The sequence below is a fragment of the Monodon monoceros genome, unplaced genomic scaffold, assembly GCF_005190385.1.
Source record: "Monodon monoceros isolate NGI ecotype Baffin Bay Population unplaced genomic scaffold, NGI_Narwhal_1 Super_Scaffold_17, whole genome shotgun sequence".
Lineage (NCBI taxonomy): Eukaryota > Metazoa > Chordata > Mammalia > Artiodactyla > Monodontidae > Monodon > Monodon monoceros.
The window spans coordinates 2393852-2413529 of NW_021703773.1; the positions used below are offsets into that span (position 1 = coordinate 2393852).

The following is a 19678-nucleotide window of genomic DNA, read 5'->3' on the forward strand; positions in this document are numbered from 1 at the left end:
GTTAATGAATATATTATATAGTGGAGACTCCGAGGAAATAACTTTACTGGGCAGCTCCCAGGACTGGCCGTGCCCTCGGTGGTCAGCATCCTTCTCACTTAGGGTCACAACTGGAAAAGCTGCAGACGGGAAGGTCGGACTGCAGCACCAGGGCAGCACTGACAGATATGAACAAGGAACCACTGGGTCACAGAGGTGGCACGAGGGGGCCATCTACACTCCGATACTATGACACACAACCTGCTGCCCTAGGGGTGATGGGATTGGCTTCTCTGAAGCGCTCCTCGGGGAACAGGAATTCTGTAGCGTGAAGTGAGTGGAGCCGTTGGGGGGTTAGGGAAAGAGGCGTTTCAGGCAACACCCCCTGGAAGAGAGCAGCTCATCCTCGCTGAAGATGCCAGGCCACGTGCTGGAGGCACGCAGCGGTCAGTATTGGAAAACCGGTCGGAGAGCATCGTAGTCTTTAAAGGAACATCTGATTCTACTGGGGTTTCCATGTCAACAGTGCACTCGAATTTAAGAAGTTTCCAGTGCATTTCCAGAAGTACAAATGTTTATGTTTGTATGAAAGCGGAAGGGTCAAAAAGAAACTCACTCAACTCTGTTCCTCCCAGCCGCCCTGCAGGTGGAGCTGGACAGCTCCTCCCACCTTCCTCATTTCAGTGTGCGGTGTGCACGTGTACTTCACGCTGCCCCGAGAACAGAGCCTTCTCCGGCCCTTCCTTGGCTAACAGTCCTTCTCTTCCAAGCTTGCTCTCTCTTTCTAATCTTTCTTCCCAGCTTGACATATAAAAACAGGACTTCCCTGGTGACGAGGTGGTTAAGAATCCACCTGCCAATGCAGGGGACATGGGTTCAAGTGCTGGTGCGGGAAGATCCCACATGCCGCAGAGCAACTAAGCCCGTGCGCCACAACTACTGAGCCTGCGCTCTAGAGCCCACGAGCCACAACTACAGAGCCCGCGTGCCACAACTACTGAAGCCCACGTGTGCCTAGAGCTCGTGCACCACAACAAGAGAAGCCACTGCAGTGAGAATCCCCTGCATTGTAATGAAGAGTAGCCCTTGCTCGCCACAACTAGAGAAAGCCCGTGCGCAGCAACGAAGACCCAACGCAGCCAAAAATAACTAAAAATAAAATAAATTAATTAAAAAAAAAACAAAAACTAAAGACGTCTTTCCTTAGCTTCAGATAATTAAAGCCAAGCGAGTAACAAATGCTGGTCTTTTCCTGTGGTAACCATGTCACAAGTAGTTACATACGGCATCAAGTACCTCCCCCTGCATCGCACGCCTCTGCTTTGAGAACTGACTTGGTGCTGCTGGTGTGTGGGTTCTGCGCAGGCCTCCCTGGCGGCCCGGCCTCCCTTCATTAGCTCCGGGGCACTGTAGCTACGGGAAAACAGGAGCAGGTGGTCCAGAGTGGGCAGTGACCTAGGAGAGGGCTGACAGTTTTTACTTTTAGACAAGTAAGCAATGAAAAAGTGTTCACGACTGTTCCCTTTGCAGAACTCTCCCTTCAGGTTCGAACTTGGAACTTGCCAGCTTTGGTCATGTATTTTATGCCCTTAAAGGGTTTGTACTTCTCTCCATACATATCCAGACGATTCACTTTGAGTCCTGGAAGGAAGGAAGAACAAGACATAAGCATTACTCAAAAGAAGCAGGTAGCAGAACTGTTTAGGTTCGTTTCAACTCAAAGAGATCCGTGGGCTAGAAAAAGCTGCAACAGTGAATTGGAAAATACCTGCCCTTACTTATATCACTTAAACGCAGCCGACAGATACTTCACTCTTGGTATACAGGCTGAAAATAAAACCCTGCCCCAATGAAAAGCTAGCCTATTCGGAGACATACTCCTGAAGTGGAAAGGGCAGAAAGTTATACGCAGGCTGAAATGAGGGTAAGGGAAAACTAAGACTGCTCCAGATTTTTCTCAAGTTATGGGGTTGAACATATGAATTAATAATAATAGCAAAATTAACAAATTCATAATCAAATAAAGGTATAACTAAATGAATAAATTAATGATGAAAAGTGATGAATTAATACATGAGTGCTTCCTAAATATTCTCACTATACTAAGAAATGAACATTTTATAATGTGCAGAGCTTTAAAGTTTATTAAGTATTTTAAGATGAAAGAGCTTATTTAAATGAATTCTAATCACTTAAACTAGACAAGATCCGTTGGTAAAAAAGAACAGGAGCGTCATATAAAGCTGAAGTCATCTCCTATCCATCTGAAAGGGTCGTTCTAAGGACTGAATAAGAAAATAGATGAAGAGAACTTAAACCAGTGCCTGGCGCAGTCAACTACCTGCGGGGCATAGGCTACAGTCAATGACTCGGATTGGCCCGAGGGTTCCCAATGATAACAGCACCTGTGAAATCTTCTGAGACTGGGGGAAAGGAGGGGAGGGGAATTCTTCTTTCAGTCACCAGCTGAGAATGCGGACGCATCCCCCTACTGAAAACCCCGGGACCCCAATCAGCAGGCCCAGGGTGACTCAGCCTCGGCCTGTGAACACTTCTGTCTCCGATACTGTTTCCTTCTCACATGTGTCTCAGACACTTTTATTCATGTCACTTAAGCCAACTTTGAGGTGAGGATTACGGACTTTCTCCAGAAATGCGCTACGAAAGATCTGACTAAAGATCATGTATCCGGTAACGAAACACAACTCTGCAGACAGGGAGCCGCCGGGAGGCTCTGCGATGTCGCTCACTGCCTTGGCCGCTTGCCCGCCCCACAACGTCGGGCTGGGTGTCACTCACCAGAAATGGCCAGCTGCTGGATCTTAAACTGCAGGTTAATCGTGGGGTTCTCATCGGGTTTGGAAGCTCCAGCCTGAAGACTCACGGTCCCCTTCAAACTGGGGAGCTTTTGGGGATTTATTTTTCCTACATCCCAAGACAGCATCTCCAAAGAAACAGGAAAGAAGTTACAGTGGAACCTTCATCTGAGGTGCCGGCCTCCAGGGTGTTTCCCAGCAGACAATACTATTTGTTACCATCAATTATCTCAGTGTCCTAAACAATGTCCCTTTGATCCATCTCCCCTTTCCACAAGATATAAAGGGTTCCTGCAGAGTTCCTGCTATTTATAACAACGGCAGCTCAAGCCTCCCGCTTATTCTCCTACCTTGGTGACCGGGTCAAACATGTGCGTGCCCTGAGACGGCGTGAGGTTCATGCTCAGGACGCCTCTGGGCATCTGGCTGCTGACCGTCACCCCCTCGATGCTCTTCCCCATAGTCTGCTTAGGGCCCACCGTTATTTCAAAGCGGCCAAGAGAACTACTGTCCCGGAAGCTGATGTTATGTTTGACATAAACTGGAATCGCCACCAGGCTGGAAAAGAGAGAGACAAAAAGCCCATGTCATTAATGTACCGGAAAAATGGCCACACTTCCCTTTTTCTGCCCCGCTGGCAGCCTTGCCTCCCTCACCTGCTTCCTTATCTTACAAAGTAAGCACAGAAAAACCCTCTAGACATCTTTAATTATTTTCTTTTTGTAAAGCTAAGATGCTGACTAGTAAGTAAACTAATTCTTCTAATGACTCTTTGAATGATATCAACAAAACCAAAGAGCAGACCTGGCAGACTATGAGAAAAAGGCGTGGCAAACAAAAACCACGTTTCTGTGTTTTACTTTGTGACATGTGACCAATAATTATTTGTACTTGGGAGGGTAATATTCATACGTCACGGAGCTTTTACAATTTCTAGAGAGTGCTTTTACCTGACTTTGATCCTTAAAAATCCCTAAGGGGTAGGGTTGTCATCTGACAGAAGAGGAAACACAGAAGCTACAGGATGATACTAAAGTTGTAACCATCCTTAGCATCTGTGGAGCACTTCCTGTGGCCAGCGCCACTCTAAAGGTTTTCTCTCTATTAGCTCATTTAATCCTCCCTGTAAGTAGGAAGTAGGCACTGCCTCTGTCCTGATGTCATGAATACTGACATCCTCATACGTAACTGAGGTTAACTAACTTGCCATGGTCATATATCATAAGTACTATGGGTGGGGCTTAAGTGTGGGCAGTCTGATTCCAGAGCCTCTGCCCTCAGGCGCTCAGACATTTCCCTACATTATTTATTCCGAATCCCACAGGAAGGCTTCAGTGGCTGTGAGGTCCCACAGCTCTCTTCAGTCTGCATATCTTCTACTATACACCTTCCCCTAAAAGCCCTCAGACTCCATAGTAAACAGAATGTGCAAGACCAAAAAATCACTGAATTTTATGTTTTTTCATAGCACCATTCATGGCTTTTTTGAGTGGAGGGGATTGAATACAGGTGTTCTTAGATTCCAATCTGAGAAAAGAAAAAGTTCCCGTTTAGGCATATAATAACGACAATAAAACTTACAGCAGTAAACCTAACAAGCACTTACTTTGTGTGAAGCACTATTTAGAGTCCCTTATTTAACCCACATAACAAGGTACTTTTATTATTTTCAACTTACTTATTCATCATTTATTACTTTTATTACTTCAACTTTCTCAGGTAAGAAAACAGACACGGAAAGGATAAGCAACTCACCTGAGGTTACCCAATTAGTTACCTAGAGCCCAGGTAACTCCAGAGCCTGAGTTCTTCATCACCATGGATACTGTTTCCAAACACACATACACATGCACACACACGCACGCACACGCACACTCCACCCTTTGGTTCGATGGCTGCTTACTTCTGTGCACTGACGTGGTACGAGAGCAGGCGGAAGTTGCCGTCGGGAGGGATGAAGGAGAGGATGCGCTCGGACTCCCAGCGCTTGAAGCGGACGCAGGGGTGGAAGCTGACATCATCCAGCAGCCTAGGGTTCTGAGTGACAGGCAAGGGAAAGCAACAAGCAGGAATTAAACACCGTGCTTCTTTCGGGAAAGTAACTCAGATGCTGTTCTCACTGAAACACACACACACAGATTCTGTCGTTACTTTTAGAAAATTCAAGCCCAACATGAGCTTTGTGGTTGTCCTTGATCACTTCTTCTGGTTCCATCCCCTTCCCCCCACTCTGTCATTCCAGAAGCATCTAATTTCCCAAAAACTAAATCTCTGGCCCAGGATTTTACCATGAAGGAAAGCGTAAGGTCGGGCATTCCGGTCAGCTTGACGCAGGCATCAATAACACCCTGGATCTCGGCAGTGACTGTGGACCCTGAGACAGAACAAGGTGGAAAGAAGGTAAAACCCTCTCTGTCCCTCCCAACTAACATCCCTCCTCCCTCCCTCCTTCTTTAACCTTCTCTTTTTTCTCCCATCCTATTTCCTTTCTTCCTTCTTCCTCCCCTCCCCCATTCTTTCTTCCTTCCTTCTGTCCATCCATCCATCCATCCATCCACCCATCCATCCATCCATCCATCCAAATTATCTACCCAGTCCATCTGTCCTCCTTCTAAACCTTTATCGACTGCATAACAAGTGCAAGACACTAATGAAGCAGTGGGGATAAAAGACTGGTGAGATAGTTACTAGCCTAAAGGAGTTTTCAATCTAGTGCCAGAATCCAACAGAGCACCGCTATCTTAACCAATGGCTCACAACACTGAATTCATATCAGAAACTGCTCTCCCTAAGGGCACCAAGGAGCTCTGCCACCAAATGGAATGGATACTTTTGGTCTTCACCCTGCAGGCTCTCCCTGCTGCAGGGCCCTGTGCCCACTTCCTTCTTTCAAGTGTTCCCTTCTCCTAACCGCTCCGATTTCCTGTTTTTCTAGCTCTTCTCTCTCGTGCCTTCTGCAGGTTGCTCCTTCTCTGGACATCCTTTACATGTCGACATCTTATCACAGTTCTGAACTTCTCTTTTCTTGAACCTGACACGGTCTCCTTGGGTTACTTTACCTCCTTCCTAAGGCTTCGATTTCCACTGATGGCCAGTTATTTCCTAATCCTTTTTCCAGTTCAGCCTCACTCCTGCCAACGGGACTGCCCCACTTGGACGTGGCTGAGGCACTTCAAACTCCACGTGTCAAAAAGTGAGTCCCTTATCTTCATTCCTGGATCTGCAAAATTTCTCTTTTCCTTAGCTTCATGATATCCTGTTGCCTAAGCCAGAAACACAGATGCGTCCTTGATGACTTCCGCCCCCTTGGCGTCCATATCCCACCAACGCTCCATCCCCTCTTCACGTGACTCCTCCACTCCTCTCCACCCTCACTACCATCACGGAACCTGTACCTTGGCCAGGACTCCACCACAGCCTCCCGCCTCCCTGCCCCGAGACTCCCCCCAACTCCGTGCCATGCTGCACGCAGCAGCCCATTGGACGGTTCTCAACAACAAACCTTGTCAAATTATTCCCAGCTTAAAACTCTTCAATTGCTCCAAAGCGTCCTCCTTAAAATGGCATACAAGATTCCTCACCATCTGGCCACCTAGAGCTTTTTGGGTTTGGTTTTTTTACTTTTTCATTGAGATCAAACTTGGAGTAAAATGCAAACATCTTAAATGTCCAGCCCAATGAATTTTTAAATATGTTCACACCTATGCAGATACGACCCGCGTCAAGATGCGGACCCTCACCGGCAACCCAGCACACTCCTGTTGTCCATCCCAGTTCACCTGAGTCCCTAAAATTCTGACTTTTATTACCTTAGATTAAGTTGCACATGTTTTCCAACGTCATACAAATGTATATGATCTTAGGCGTCTGACTCTGCTGCTCAACACCGTGAGGTTCATTCATGCTGTCAGGTGTACCTGCAGTTCTTTTTCTTTACTGTAGAGTATTCCACGGTGTGGTCATATAGAAATTTCTTTGTCCTTTGTATTACTGATGGACATTTGGGTCCTCTCCAGTTTGGGGCTAATATGAAAAGCTTCTGTGCCTACTTCGTTTTAAAGCCTCATCGCTTACTTTTCTTTTTTTTTTTTAACACCCCTCAATCCAATCACACTGAGCTACTTTATTTCCCAACAATATTTTACTCATCTTATAGTGTTTGCACTGCTTTGCTCCCAAATCCACGTAGGTGTTACTAACTCCTACTCATTCTCCTGACAAAGCGTTAGTTAGCTTAACAATTTGCCCTGGGTAGGAGGGGACCTCTCTTATGCTCCGTCTTTTTCCCTTTCTCTCTCCCTCGCTAGACTTTCAGGAAGCTTCCTGCAGCCACAGACCCTGTCTTAGTCACCATCACATGCGCACAATCCGGCACTCAGGTACAGCACCACTGGTTCTCCGTAAACACTTTCTGGATGACTGAGTTCACTCATGTGAAGAGAACTTTCTCTAAATTTCTAAGCTCCAAGGACTTGTAGTCACATTAACCTATCCCAATGGATAGAAAAGAAGGTTCTCTGAATTTTAGTGATTACAACGTTAGTTCTGCCATGAGAATTGAGAGTCAAATACCTCCAAAAGGAAATCTGATCAACAGGAGATCAGGTTGTTACTTTTCTTTTTCAATCGAGAGGATAAAACCAGTGAAAATGTAAGCTCAGCACTGGTCTGCATCATGTTTTTCTTATTGCTTTTCTTTCAGCTTTGTTGAGGTATAATCAACAAATAAAAAGTGTATCTATTTAAGGTGTACGACTTGACGTTTTGATACACATATACCCTGTGAAGTGATCACCACAATGAAGCTCATTAACGTATCTATCACCTCACACAGTTAGTTGGGTTTTCTTGGTGGTGAGGGCCCTTAAGCCCTGCACTCTTAGCCAATTTCAAGTAGAGGATACACATGTGAGGTGATGAGGGAAATCCTTTCACAGTGTATATGTATATCAAATCACCATAATATACATGCTAAGTATCTTACAGTTTTGTCAGTTACACCCCAATAACACCGGAAAAAAAAAAAGTACACAACTGTAGTCACTGTGCCATATATTAAATCTCCAGAACTTTTTCATCTTGTGTAAGTGAAACTTTGTACCCTTTCACCAACAACTCCCCACTTCCCTCTCCCCCAAGTCCTTGGTAACCACCCTTCTGCTCTCTGCTTCCATGAGGTTGACTATTGCAGATTCCACATATAAGTGAGATCACGCGATATTTGCCTTTCTGTGTCTGGCTTATTTCACTTAGCATCATGTCCTCCAGGTTCATCCATGTTGTCACAAATGGCAGGATTTCCTTCATTTTATGGCTGAAAAATATTCCTGCGTGTGAGTCTATCTCACATCTTTATCCATTCATCCATCAACGGACACTTAGCTTGTTTCCATATCTTGCCTATTGTGAATAATGCTGCAATGAACAAGGGGGTGCAGATTATCTCTTTGAGACACTAATTTCACTTCTTTTGGATCTATACCCAGAAGTGGGATTGCTGGATCATATGGGAGTTTTAATTTTTTGAGGCACCTCCATACTGTTTCCATAGTGGCTGCACCAACTTACATCCCCCCCCCAGCAGTGTACAGGGTTCCCTTTTCTCCACATCATTGTCAACACGTGTCATCTTTTGTCTTTTTGATGTGAGGTGTGAGGTGGTATCTCACTGTGGTTTTGACTTGCTTTTCCCTGATGGCTGGTGACACTGAACACCTTTCCATATGCCTGTTGGTCATTTGTATGTCTTTTTTTGAAATATGTCTCTTCAGATCCTTTGTGCCCACTTTTTTGTCAGATTATCTGGGTTTTTTTGCTATTAAATTGTATGAGTTCCTCGTGTATTCTGGATATTAACCCCTTATCAGATACATGGTTTTCAGATATTTTCTCTCATTTGTAGGTTGTCTTTTCCACTCTGTTGATTGGTTCCTTTGTTGTACAGAAGCTTTTTAGCTTGATGCAATCCCATCTATTTTTCCTTTTGTTGCCTTTGCTTTTAGTGTCATATCCAAAAAATCACTGCCCAGACCAGTGTAAAGAAGCTTCTTCCCTATGTTTTCTGCTAGTAGTTTTATGGTTCCAGATCTTATGTTTAGGTCTTGTATCCATTTTGTATGTGGTGTGAGATAAGGGTAATTTTATTCTTCTACATGTGAATATCCAGTTTTCCCAACACCACTTACTGCAGAGACTAGCCTTTCCCCATTGCATGTTCTTGGCACTCTTGTTGAAGTCCAGCTGGCTGTAAACACATGGATTTATTGCTGAGCTTTCTGTGCTGTTTCACTGGGATACATGTCTGTTTTTATGACACTACCATACATTTTGATTTCTGTAGTTTTGTAATATATTTTGAAATATAGAATTGTGAAGCTCCCAGCTTTGTTCTTGCTCAAGACTGCTTTGGCTATTTGAGGTCTTTCGTGGCTCCATATGAATTTTAGGATTGTTTTTTCTATTTCTATAAAGAATGCCATTGAGATATTTATGTGGATAGCATTTGGGATTTTGATGGGGATAGACTGCTTTGGGTATATACGAACATTTTAACAATATTAATTCTTCCAATCCATGAACAAAGCATGTCTTTCCATTTATCTGCTCTTCTTCAATTTCCTTGATCAGTGCTTTGTAATTTTCAGTGTATAAGTCTCTTCGGTTAAGTTTATTCCTAAGTATTTTATTCTTTTTGTTGTTATTGTAAGTGGGATTGTTTTCTTCCTTCCCTTTTTGGATAGTTCATTGTTTGTGTATAGAAACACCACTGATTTTTGCATGTTGATTTCGTATCCTGCAACTTTATTGAATTTATTAGTTCTAAAAGTGTTTGGTTGGAGTCTTTAGAAGTTTCTACATGTATGATCATGTCATCTACATCATAACACTTCAGTCCAGTCCTAATACACAATACTTGACACAAAGTAGCCACTAAGTTAAAATGAATGACCTTGAATGGGGGTAATTCTGGTACTAGCTAGCACTATCTAAAAGGGGCCTCTTTCTATTTTCATAGTTCTGTGAACAGGCTGAAAGCACTTACCTGATTTATCAATGATGGCATCAATCTCTTCAATCACATCAAAATAGGCCTCATTGTTGGTGTATTTCACCCCAGTCCGTCGCCAAGGCACCACGGACAGCTGCCCGGTGGGAAGCTGGTCACCCACATTGGTGCTTCCTGAGACAATGAATATTTGATAATTAGATGTAACCAATTATCCAACAACCAGAGAACACTTCCCCAAAAGTTTCTATACATCCGCTATCCATGCACTTAATTGAAGAATTTTTCCAAGAAAAAGATTATAGCTTTCCCAACTTCTATCTTGGTAACCTAATCTATTTTAAAAACTTGTCACCAGCTGGTCTGCCTCCTCAAGCAGAATAAAGGTTAACAAGTTACCTGAGAAACAGATATCATATTTTGGTTTTGAAAGTAATCTGAACTTGGTCTCTCAAATTGCACAATACTTGCAGCTTAAATAATGCATTGGCTTTCGGTAGGGATGGTAATCTACATACTGATATAAAATTTTCATGGGTAAAAACAGTATTCTAGTTTGAAGCAGGGTTTTAGATACATTTATGCCAGGTATTAAAATGTATACATAATCTCTCTTATACCAATACTGGAACTCAGGAAAAGAATATAAATCAGATCGTTCCCTGTCTGTAAGAATTGTAAGTTGATTCCTTGATTTGTTTTTTTCCCCACAGGTATTAAATTTTTTTTTTAATTCAAAGGTTCTATACTGAAATTCTGAAATAGAACTAACTTAAAATCTATTTTCTTCTAATGTAACCTGGATCTTTTTTAATATAAAGAAGGAAACATTAAACACACATATAGTCAGCAGCTTTACAAAACATTTCAACTAAGATAGCTGGTTCTCAGATATCTTTTCTAGATTTAAGTGAGATTCAGGAAAATGACTTCACAGTATTTATAAGTGATTCAGTCACTAACAAAGCTTTTAAAGTTTTAAATGAGCCCAGAATATTGAAAAACCTGACAATTTGTTTTCTTAAAAAGAGGCACTATGTATTAAAACATATCAACAAGCTATAATAATTAAAGCAGTATGGTTATAAGGCAGGAAAGCCTAAAAACAGACCAAAAATCCAATAATGACTTAGTGCAAGATAAAAATATCATTGTAAAATGAGGAGGGCTTCCCTGGTGGCGCAGTGGTTAAGAATCCACCTGCCAATGCAGGGCACATGGGTTCCAGCCCTGGTCCAGGAAGATCCCACATGCCATGGAGCAACTAAGCCTGTGGACCACAACTACTGAGTCTGCTCTCTAGAGCCCTCAAGCCACAACTACTGAGCCCACACGCCACAGCTACTGAAGCACGCACGCCTAGAGCCTGTGCTCTGGAACAAGAGAAGCCACCACAGTGAGAAGCCCATGCACTGCAACGAAGAGCAGGCCCTGCTCGCCACAGCTAGAGAAAGCCTGTGCACAGCAACAAAGACCCAACACAGCCAAAAGTAAATAAATAAAATAAAAATAAATAAATAAAATGGATGCATGCATACTTTAAAAAAAAACGAGGAAAAGGGGTAAAGTATTCAATAAATAGTGCTAGGGAAACCGACAGTTTTGGAGAAAAAACCACAGAGTCTTACTTTACCAAGACAATTTCCAAATGGATTAAAGAATTAAATCTAAAAATAAAACCATAAAAGAAATAGAAGAAAATGTATTTTTTTAAAAGAAAGACTTTCCCTTCTTTGAGATCAAAAAGACATTTTCCAATATTTCCTTCTAACAATTATAAAGTTTCTTTGTGTTTAACTCTTGATCCAGCTAAGATTTATTTTGTGTATACAGTGAGTAGGGGAACTTCATTTCTTTTCTGTATCAAAGCTGACTGCCCCGATACAATATATTTAACAACTGGCCCGCAGTCCACGGATTTGATATATGAGCACATTTATCTATACCAAATTCCTATAAAAGGATCTGTTTCTGGACTTTCTATTTTATCCCAATCGTCTATTTGTCTACTAATGGGCTAATACTATATTTTAAAAATTACTAAAACTTCATAATATATCTTGATTCTGACAGGACACATTTTTTCTCTTGCTCTTTTTAAAAAAATATTTTTTCCCCCAAACTGTCTTGGCTCTTAAAGTATATCTATTCTATGAGTGTTTGTCTAATGTACCAAGTGAACTTAAATATGTCTTGATATTTGACAGGGAAAATTCTTCCAACCCCTCTGTAATTACTTTTTAAAATGTATTTTTCATTCAGTTTGTCAAATTCCATGAAACCTCTTGCTTATATATTAAGCAAGACCCAAAATGTAAAACCTTAATGAAGCAGAATGATTATTTTGACTACATCAAAAAACTTTAAAGGTGGCTAAACAAACACCACCTTGAACAATGTTAAATGACCAGGGGCAGGATGTGAGAAAACATCTACAACAGAGCATTCAAAATACACAGAGACTCCTGCAAACTAGCGTGTGTATTTAGAGTATATATGATAGTTTAATATTCTTAAATGAAAGGAATACTTTTCAATTAGTAGGAAAAAAGAAAAACATTTCAACAATAACAAAAAAACAGGCAAAGGACATGAAAAAGTAAATCACAATAGAGGAAAAACAGTCAATGAACACTTGAACAGGTTTTAACTTCCTTAGTAATAAAAAACAAGTTTGGAAATAACAAGATATCACTAAACTATCCAATTGCCAAAGTTGTAAAATAATTAATAACGATAATAATAGAGTTGGCCAGGTTGCATAATTGCTACTGAAAGTATAAACTGATGTAACTTCTCTGGGGGGCTATGTGGCACAATGCATTAAAGTCCTTAAGACACGCACACCTTTTTTTTTTTTTTTTTTTTGCGGTACGCGGGCCTCTCACTGTTGTGGCGTCTCCCGTTGCGGAGCACAGGCTCCGGACGCGCAGGCCCAGCGGCCATGGCTCACGGGCCCAGCCACTCTGCAGCAGGTGGGATCCTCCCGGACCGGGGCACGAACCCGTGTCCCCTGCATCAGCAGGCGGACTCTCAACCACTGCACCACCAGGGAAGGCCCCACGCACACCTTCTGATCCGGCACTTCCATACTGAAAAAGTATCATTCTAGATGTGCACAAAGATTTAGGCATAAGAAGGCCAACTCCTTGCTATTTAAAAGAACAAAAAATCAGAGACATCATAAACAGGGACACAGTAAATGACCTGGGATCTATTCCGTATGGCAGAAAATTGTAAAGTCACCAGAAATTATGTAGATGAATATTTATCATAATGGGAACATGTTCACAAAACAATGATGAAAAGTTAAGTTTAAAAATATACAAGAGGGCTTCCCTTGTGGTGCAGTGGTTGAGTCCACCTGCCGATGCAGGGGACACGGGTTCATGCCCCGGTCTGGGAAGATTCCACATGCCGCGGAGCGGCTGGGCCCGTAAGCCATGGCCGCTGAGCCTGCGCGTCCAGAGCCTGTGCTCTGCAACGGGAGAGGCCACAACAGTGAGAGGCCCGCGTAACGCACACACACACACACACAAAATATATATATATATATAACAGTTGTTTTAAAAAATTCCACCTGTCCATCCATTATCCTGATGTCTAGAAAAGATAAAAAATATACACCGTATGTTAAAAATGTGGTGGGATTATGAGAAATTTTCATGTTTTTTGTGCTTTTCTGTGTTTCTGACATTCCTACAATAATCATGGGCTCCTTCTGTAATCAGGCAAATTATTTTTAAAGGAGAACAGTTCATCCTATCATTGAAATCAGAATATTTTCTATATAACAAAAATATATTTCATGTTATATTCAAAGACTATAAAGAATAAAATTAAAGCACCTGGACATTTGAGATCCCCAAAGACAAGCACTCAAAACAATGCACAACAGCAGGCTAAGCCACACCCAGGATGGTGGCAGCCTTCCCTGGGGCCCCCCTCGTACCTGTGATGGTGTTGACAACGGTTCGAAGGATAGTGGGCGGCTTTATCAGTTCTTTGAGGATGTTCGACTCGGTAGCCAATGGAAACCCGTTGTCAAGCATCTCTTCCAATACCTCATAAACCACAACCACATTGTCTTTTATCACAGGCTCTGAACAGACTCCAAAATAATCCTGATGAAAATACAATACGTGTATACATTTGTCACTCAGAGACTGTGATGAGTGAAGGAATGTTCCCAGAGAGCAAGGATCGAGTCCTGTCCACACGTGTTTACTCTGTGTTTCTGGGATCTTCTAAAATAAGTGAATGAAGCATAACCATGGTTCTCTTAGGCAGGCCCAGTTTGGTGGAAAGAACACCGGACTGGATTGTACTACAAGTGTCATTAATAACTTCTTTCATAAACTAGAGTAAGTCATTTAATCTCTTTGGGTTAGTTTCTTCAACTAATAAAATATGAAGAATACAAAACTGAATCTAGACTATTCTATGTGTTTATGAACATGAATTTGAAAGAACTACGCAAAGTGATAATACCTGATATGACATACATTGGACCTGAAAATCTTTTTAACCCTTACTGTTGTGCTATTCCTTAACATTCAGGCAGCAAATAAGAATTGAGAGAGAAACAAAATGAAATGAGGGGGTGAGCTAGCACACCTGAAAATCTCTTTGGATCCCCTTACTCTAAGATGCTAGGATTCTAGTAACACTTTGTCCTTTTATTAACAAAGGTTAAACTTAGATACTAAATTGTCTGGGTTGTGGAAAAAGCACTGGATTCCAAACCAGAAGGCCTGGGTAATAATCTTAATTGTCACCTACTAGATTAAGTCCTGCTGACTAATTTGGGTCTTGATTTCTCTCATAGTATAATCAGGATAATACCAGGGGCTGCACAGGGTTGTAAAAACTCAGCCTGATGGATGAACTAAGAACATGTATGAACATGCTTTGTAAACTACAAAGCACCATGTAATCTGTGGTGCGCGGCAATGAAATGATGCAGAGAGAAATGCTGTAGCCTCTTGGCGTGCCCCTCCTGGCAATGCCAGCACATCTGCTGCTGGGCCTCTCAGACAGCCCTCTAGGGATTCATCCACTGAGGGAAATTCACCCTTTTTGAGAAAGCTCATTTTATTCACGGGCGGCACTGACTGTTAGAAAGTTCCTTCTTTTGCTAAACTGAAATTTGCTTCCTAGGTCTGCCTTACAGAACAGGTTTACATAACAGCCCCATGGTGATCTAGTGATCTGAAGACCAGAACAAGCTTTGACTTGCATTTTTCTTCACAGGGCCAAACTCCCTGTTTGGTCCTCCCACTGTTCGTGCTACAGTAAGGTTTCTAGATTCTTTCACTGTCTTGCCATTTCTTTTGAATTTGCTCTAGTTTTCCAACAGTCTCCTCAAATTATGACATCCAAAACGGAACACAGACTCCAGATATGACCTAAATTACATCAGATGACGTCAACTATCAGAGACATTCCAATATCCAAGACCACTTAGGAGTCAGGAATGTGTTTCTAAAAGAAAAAGATTTCTTCTTTAAAAAAATGAGGATTGAAGGGGGGGAAAAGTTATACATTTCCTTCTCAAGAATGATTTTATTTTGAAAAATAAATAAAACATCTCACTCAAGAAAAGGGAACCCTCCTACATTGTCAGTGGGAATGTAAACTGCTGCAGCCACTATGGAACAGTATGGAGGGGCCTTAAAAAACTAAAAATAGAGCTACCATATGGTCCAGCAATGCCCTCCTGGGCATATGTCCAGACAAAACTATAACTCAAAAAGGTAAATGCACTCCTATGTTCATAGCAGCACTATTCACAACAGCCAAGACATGCAGCAACCTAAGTGTCCATTGACGTATAAATGGATAAAGAAGATGTGGTATATATACATACAATGGAATACTACTCGGCCATAAAAAAGAATGAAATAATGCCATTTGCAGCAACATGGATGGACCAAGAGATCATTGTACTAAGTGAAGTAAGTCAGACTGAGAAAGACAAATACCATATGATATCACTTACATGTGGAATCTAAAATATGACACAAAGGAACTTACCTATGAAACAGAAACAGACTCACAGACATAGAGAACGGACTTGTGCTTGCCAAGGGGGAGGGAAAGTGGGGGAGGCTTGGGGTTAGCAGATGCAAACTCTTATATAGAGAATAGATGGACCACAAGGTCCTACTGTATAACACAGGGAACTATATTCACTATCCTGTGATAAAACATAATGGACAAAAATAAGAAAAAATGTATATATATATATATATGTGTGTGTGTGTGACCAAATCACTTTGCAGTACAGCAGAAATTACAACATTGTAAAACAACTATACTTCAATAAAATAAACTTTAAAAAACACCTCCCTCGATTTTCTAATCAGGCAGAATGTGATTTTCTCAATCATCTGGAAGCAGACTGGTGAGCACGGCACAGCGCCACAGCAAAGTGCGTCACTTCCATAGCGGGAGCTCCTTCCGCTATGAGAGGAAGAGCGCAGCCAGAGAACACGCATCAGATAAGACATTAAAATCAGGATGCGGCCATTTACTTTTAACAAATGCTTCCAAAATGGCAAGCTCTGAAGTCCCAGCCTTCCAAAGTAGCCACTTTGAGGTTTTCCCCAATTCCTCTGTGGTTTCAACTAGATTAAACAACATTTCTCACTTCCTGCCTTGTAATAAGTTACATCATATCACTACGGAGATAGGGAGCAGACTCTTAACGGCGTAAAGCATCCCTGTGGAAATCCTAACAAGGCCCAGCTCAAGTGGCTGAAGATCAAAACTGCTGGGCTCTTCTAGTTCTTCCACATACTGGGGTTTATCATTCTCAGGTTTTCACTGTGTGATGGAACAAGTATGCCACTGGGATCCCAGAATAGAACTACCAGAAAAGAATGTGGGGAAAAAAATATAAATATATGTATATTCTTTGGGGAATGAAACTGTTCTAAACATGTGATCTATATCTGAGGGTAAATGAAAGGACTGTTTGACTTGCTTTTTAATTTTTATCGTAATGTCTGGGTCCTTGCTCTCTTCTTCTCCAATCCCACAATTTCTGTATTCATGTGACCAATTCCAGGCCTCACATGACACAGAAGTTAACCCAAAGGGCCCTTGATTCTCATGGATCGTTGAGTTATGCAAACAACCACAACCGTTAGAAGTTGAGCAATCCTTTTAGGGAGAAAATGTCTGAATCCAGAGTCTGGGCAGCCTAGAATCCTGTGCCATAAAGGGTGTTGACATCCTGGTATGACATGCCTTCCCACGCCCCAAGATCTCCAAATCTATTCCTGAAGGAAAAACTCGAAAACTGTCTCTTGGAAAATGTGTCACTTAAGTTTTTACAGGTACAGAAGATTTTCCAATGTTAAGTTTGCAAAAAACAGCCTGTCACTGGTACTCATATGCTGTGGATGAGCACCCCAAATTCAAGCTGAAGGATGGGTTCCCAAGTTACCCCTGCCAGGGTGTGTGAATCACTTTTTGATGCAACTCAAAGCAATGTCGTTAACGATGGTTAACATCAAGTCTACCATAAATAAAAAATCGAAACTCATCAGCTTTGTGAACAAAATGTAGGATAGTTCCATTCTCTAGAAATGAAATGACTGTATACCATCATACCAAGTAGGGTGGCTTTCCCAGGCAACGGGTTCAAAAGTATACAACCTGTCATTCTAGATGCAGCCCGTTCAATAAATAGAAACAAGCGTCTTACCAGACGGGAGAGGAAGTGAGCAATGTCAGAGTTTTAATTTCTTTTTTAAGTTCCTTCACTGAGGCTGAAAACAATGGAAACAGAACTATAAAGACACTTTGTAAGGTACATGGATGAACTTCCTCACATTCACGCACCTGAAACGTGTCCACTACTCGGTGAAGGAACTCAATGACAAACAGAGGTGGCACCTCCGTCTGGATCACAGCCACAAAAAAGATCTTGTGACGGTAAACACTTAAGAGATAGTGGTGAGGGGTGGAGATAACTGGAGGAACATTTTCAGCCTCAGTTGCTCGCTCTTGTGCCTCGAAAAAGTAATCGCAAACAGAACGGCTGACCACACTCTTCCAGTGTTTCTCCAGGAAAATATCTCCAGCGGAGTTGATCAAGAAAAGGCTGTGAATCATGGTGGAGGCTGTCAGTGAGAGAGGAAAGTCTTTTTCCGTCCGACAGCCTCTGCAAACGCTCAACTCTAAAAACAAGAGAAGCTCTGATCAGTTGCAGTCAACCAAAACCCCCTCCCCATCTGTGCAGCAGCCCAAGCCTTCTTACCCACCTTTCAGGACGAGACTCAAGTCTTCCGCTACTGCAGGAGCCCGAAGTATCACTCTCTAGAATTCCTAAGGGTAATTATCAGCCATCTCATTTGTCAGCTAATCATATACTGTCATCTTTACTACTGCCTGAATCATATCCATTTAAAATTCCACTTAATTTTTGAGTGTCTATTTTCTCAACTGGACTGGCAGCTCCTTGAGAAAAAAAGCCCCTGCCTCATGTTTTTTGTTGCCTCCTTGTAACAAGAGGGCGTCAAAGAACACTGATGAGTTTCATGTATTTGGCAACAACACACACCTATAAGAAATGGTTATGGTTGTGTAGTCTCACACAGTAGCCATCGGACAAATGGGGCCACTGAGTACTTCAGATGTGGCTGGTCCAAACTGAGATGTGCTGTGAATGTAAGACACGCACCAGATTTTGAAGGCTTTGTATGGGAAAAAAAAAAAGAATTTAAGATAGCTTACCAATAATTTAATATCAATTAATTAAGTCAATAATATTAACTTAATACGGATTATACTTAATATTGATATTTTGGATATATTGGGTAAATAAAAGATATAAAAATTAATTCAACTGGTTTATTTTTTAAACGTGCTTACTAAAACATGTAAAATTACACAGTATGTGGATCGCTGCCTATTTCTACGGATAACGATGGTCCACGGAATAGAGCTGTCGTTGTGATCTTGATTTATCCAGTCAGACCCCATTTTCTAAGTACATGTTATGCACAAGGCTCTACATTGGCTGCCTTTAAAAAAATCCCTCTGGGGGGATCCCCCAGGTCCCTCAGGCGGCGGCATCTCTACGGTGCCAGTCCCCAGAAACGAGGCGGCCGCGCGGGACCCCAGCTGTGACCACTCCGCGAACTGGTCCAGGTAGCCAAATCGCGAAGGCCTGTTGTACCAAGTGCCGCAGGGTGAGCTTAATCCCTCTGCCGGCGACGAGGCTGCGGGAGGGAGAGGGGCCGGGGAGCCACGCTGTGGCGGCGCAGAGTCGGCTGCCAACGAGGGTTATTTCTGCGCTGGTCGCAGGGAGGATGGAGGCAGCTTGGGGCGAGGTAGACGCGGGCGGATTAAGGTGTGCGCACGATCCGGGGCTGAAAAGGGTCGCACGTCTGCTCACCTGCGTCGCCATGACAACAGTGTCCCCTCCTCCCCCAGCCCTCCGGCCAGAGCAGGCCACCTCCCTAGACCGGGACTCAGCCCCTCACCTCTCCCTGACGCATCACGCAGCTCGGAGGGTCGGTCAGGCGGCACCCCGTGGCCCCGCCCCTGCCCCGCGCGCCCCCGCCCAGACCCCCGCGCGCCCAGCCCCACCCGGGACCCGGGTCATCAGCCCTCCTTACCCCACTTGTTCTTCGCAGCGCCCACCGTTCGGCCGCGCGGGCAGGCCCCGCCCCCAGGCGCCCCCCCGCGCCCGCCGGCCGCCGCTCGCCCGCTGATTGGCCGGCCAGCGGGACTCTCGCCAGCACCGCCCGCGACGGAGGTCTGAAGGCCGCTCATTGGGCAACGGCGATCCATTGCTCCCCTCTGATTGATCGCGATCCGCCTCTCACCCTGTTCTGGAGCCCCCAATTGGCCCTTGTTCAGG

General features: G+C 43.1%; 1 protein-coding gene across 3 annotated transcripts; it reads right to left on the minus strand.

Annotated features, from left to right (window-relative positions):
- Window positions 1–1095: 1095 nt before the first annotated feature.
- Window positions 1096–19463, minus strand: AP3M2 (adaptor related protein complex 3 subunit mu 2). 3 transcript variants are annotated; one of them, XM_029226175.1, is made up of 10 exons: window positions 19434–19463; window positions 18075–18138; window positions 17653–17990; window positions 13754–13925; window positions 9838–9975; window positions 5084–5169; window positions 4699–4832; window positions 3146–3353; window positions 2779–2923; window positions 1096–1620 (listed from the first exon to the last, which is right to left on the minus strand). In XM_029226175.1, exons 3-10 carry the CDS (start codon window positions 17923–17925, stop codon window positions 1520–1522), a joined length of 1257 nt encoding a protein of 418 aa, XP_029082008.1. In that variant the 5' UTR covers window positions 17926–17990; window positions 18075–18138; window positions 19434–19463; the 3' UTR covers window positions 1096–1519. The 3 variants fall into 3 exon arrangements, with proteins under 3 accessions (XP_029082008.1, XP_029082006.1, XP_029082007.1); XM_029226173.1 differs by lacking the exon at window positions 18075–18138 and having other exon boundaries at window positions 19434–19459; XM_029226174.1 differs by lacking the exon at window positions 19434–19463 and having other exon boundaries at window positions 18075–18459.
- Window positions 19464–19678: the final 215 nt, after the last annotated feature.

What these genes read in the sequence shown, in the direction of transcription:
- AP3M2 (XM_029226175.1), bottom strand. Translation starts at nt 17,925, where the DNA reads ATGATTCACAGCCTTTTCTTGATCAACTCCGCTGGAGATATTTTCCTG. An exon ending in TGCCATCATTGATAAATCAG is followed by an intron (nt 5,170 to 9,837) that starts GTAAGTGCTTTC and finishes GTTCTGTCTCAG; the next exon opens with GGTCCACAGTCACTGCCGAG. An exon ending in ACCTTACGCTTTCCTTCATG is followed by an intron (nt 4,833 to 5,083) that starts GTAAAATCCTGG and finishes CCTGTCACTCAG; the next exon opens with AACCCTAGGCTGCTGGATGA.